The following is a 2,324-nucleotide window of genomic DNA, read 5'->3' on the forward strand; positions in this document are numbered from 1 at the left end:
AAGCTAATGCTGTTTTCACATTAAAATTGCAGTGTTGTCACCAAGAAAATATTACTTGATATTGGCAACTTATATATACATACATATATATATATATATGGGCAACTTATTAGTAATTAGGCTCAAAGTTTCTTGAACCTAAAACGGATATTGGAATTTTTTTTATGTACTAAAAGGGGACTAGTTGCTTCATGGACCATTTTTATATCAAAGACTTTCTTAAATTTAACTCTACAGATGAAGTTAAAATGAAAAAGAAGATAAGACTCCACTATCTAGCTATATAACCCATGCCCCAGTGTAGTCTTCCATCACCACACCTAAATCACTTTCTTGCTCTTCATTTCTTCAGTTAGCAATGACGCCTTTTCTCGTCTTAGCCACTTTGTTCTTAACCCTCCTGAGGGCTCTGAAGGCTGATCCAACTGATGGGTTCAGCTATGTTAAGCTGAGTGAGGCAAATTTTCAAGTCCAGAAGCCGTACGATGTCTCTGTCAATCAACGCTATTCCTACATTGGTGGTGAACATAGACTGTGGGTTTATAAGACAGATAAACCTTATTCTCAAACTAGCAATACCAAACCACGTACTGAAATTCGCATCACTGTAAGTATTTTTTTTCCAGCCAATATAATTTTTTTCCCCTACTAGAGATAAAGTAAATAACACTTGTTTGGATCGTATATTATTTATATCTTGTTTATACACACTGACTTGTTTGTATCATCAACACATTTTCTAATCACCTTTGTATCTCACATATATCACATTTAAAAAGTGTTACAGTATTTTTTTCAAAAAAATTATCCCGAATACGCTTGTGGCATTAGCAAAGTTAATTTTGGGTTGGGGATAGAGTAGGAAAACTTTCAAACTAAACGATGAACTATGAATGAAAATGCATGAAATGATGTTGAACTCATAGTATTGTCCATGGTTTTCATATTAGTCATGTCTGTGACGTGTTTAATGTATTTTCTGTTATTAGTATAAATTTCATGGAATGAAATATTGTATTTTAACCAAAAAAGAGAGTATTGCCCATGACAATAATTTTTTCATTCAGAAAGGGACATGGGCGGTTGCAATTGCGTTGAATATACGGTCCAAATCGGGCCACAATAATTCAGTCTAATCTATACCATTCATTTTAAAATAAAAAATTGAAATAAACGACTCAGATTGAATCGAACTGAAATTGACATGTTTTGAGTGATTAATAACACTCTGTGGTTGCACTTGCAACGTCAGAGGCCCCAAACCCAATCTTGAATTTGGAAGAGGACCCTACTTTGCTCTACCAAGCTCACAAGCTACCCCAAAAACATTTTTTTTTTGAGTTGATTAATTGACCATGAATTAAGTTATAGACCTTTAATCGATTAAATTATACTACTACTTGATTACTTGATTAAGTTATAGAAGTTCCATTTTGTAGCAAGTAACCTGATTGAAATATTTTTGTATATAAAATTGTTTCCTTTCCTCATTTTTTTCCTTTTTTTTTTGGGAGAATAAATAGCAAAAAAATAAAATAAAATGAAGTTGACATAACATTGATGGTAATTTGCTTCTCAGGGCTACGACTACACTTCAGGTGTATGGCAATTCGAGGGTTATGCATATGTACCCTCTGGAACTTCTGGTGTCAGCATAATGCAAGTATTTGGAGCAAGCACTCAGGCCACAACTGCTATGCTGAGAGTCTACAATCCATCCCTCACATACTACACAAATCCTGTCCTAATCCCCAACGTCTACAACAAATGGTATCGTGTCAATGTGATACATGACACAGGTGCTGGGAGAGTTAGAGTGTACATTGATGGAGTTTTCAAGTATGAAACTCATGATAATGGTCCTGCTACACATTACTTCAAGTTTGGAGTGTATACACAAGACAATCCTTCTGATTACATGGAGTCCCGTTGGGTTGGAATCAAAGTTCTCAGGAAGAACTGAGAAGGCATAATTATGGGATATATATGTGAAGGCCAATGTGCACTTCTAATAATATTAATAACCGTTGTACTTGGGTTTGATGGTTGATATTTCTCAATAATGGAAAATAAAGGTTTTGTTTTTCATCTTTTTTTTTTTTTTGTTGGTTTAAGTGAAACTTTAAACCTGCTATAAAGTACCCAAAAAACACAAGATTAGAGAACGGAGCCGGAAAGCTCATGGTTACCTGACTAATGTCCCTCTCGACTAAGTTTATTCAAATAATCTCATGATTATTTCAAATAATCTACTATCCAAACACACTCAATATCCTTTTGGAAGAAATAATTAAAAAAAACTCATCTACATATATTATAGCCCC

General features: G+C 34.1%; 1 protein-coding gene across 1 annotated transcript; it reads left to right on the top strand.

Annotated features, from left to right (window-relative positions):
• Positions 1 to 312: 312 nt before the first annotated feature.
• Positions 313 to 1,963, top strand: LOC113776831 (citrate-binding protein-like). The gene is made up of 2 exons (XM_027321888.1): positions 313 to 607; positions 1,580 to 1,963. Exons 1-2 carry the CDS (start codon positions 359 to 361, stop codon positions 1,961 to 1,963), a joined length of 633 nt encoding a protein of 210 aa, XP_027177689.1. The 5' UTR covers positions 313 to 358.
• Positions 1,964 to 2,324: the final 361 nt, after the last annotated feature.

Source organism: Coffea eugenioides, chromosome 7 (assembly GCF_003713205.1).
Source record: "Coffea eugenioides isolate CCC68of chromosome 7, Ceug_1.0, whole genome shotgun sequence".
NCBI classification, from domain to species: Eukaryota; Viridiplantae; Streptophyta; class Magnoliopsida; order Gentianales; family Rubiaceae; genus Coffea; species Coffea eugenioides.

Coding starts and splice junctions, on each gene's coding strand:
- LOC113776831 (XM_027321888.1), top strand. CDS start 359: ATGACGCCTTTTCTCGTCTTAGCCACTTTGTTCTTAACCCTCCTGAGG. Junction 608..1,579: donor GTACTGAAATTCGCATCACT/GTAAGTATTTTT, acceptor TTTGCTTCTCAG/GGCTACGACTACACTTCAGG.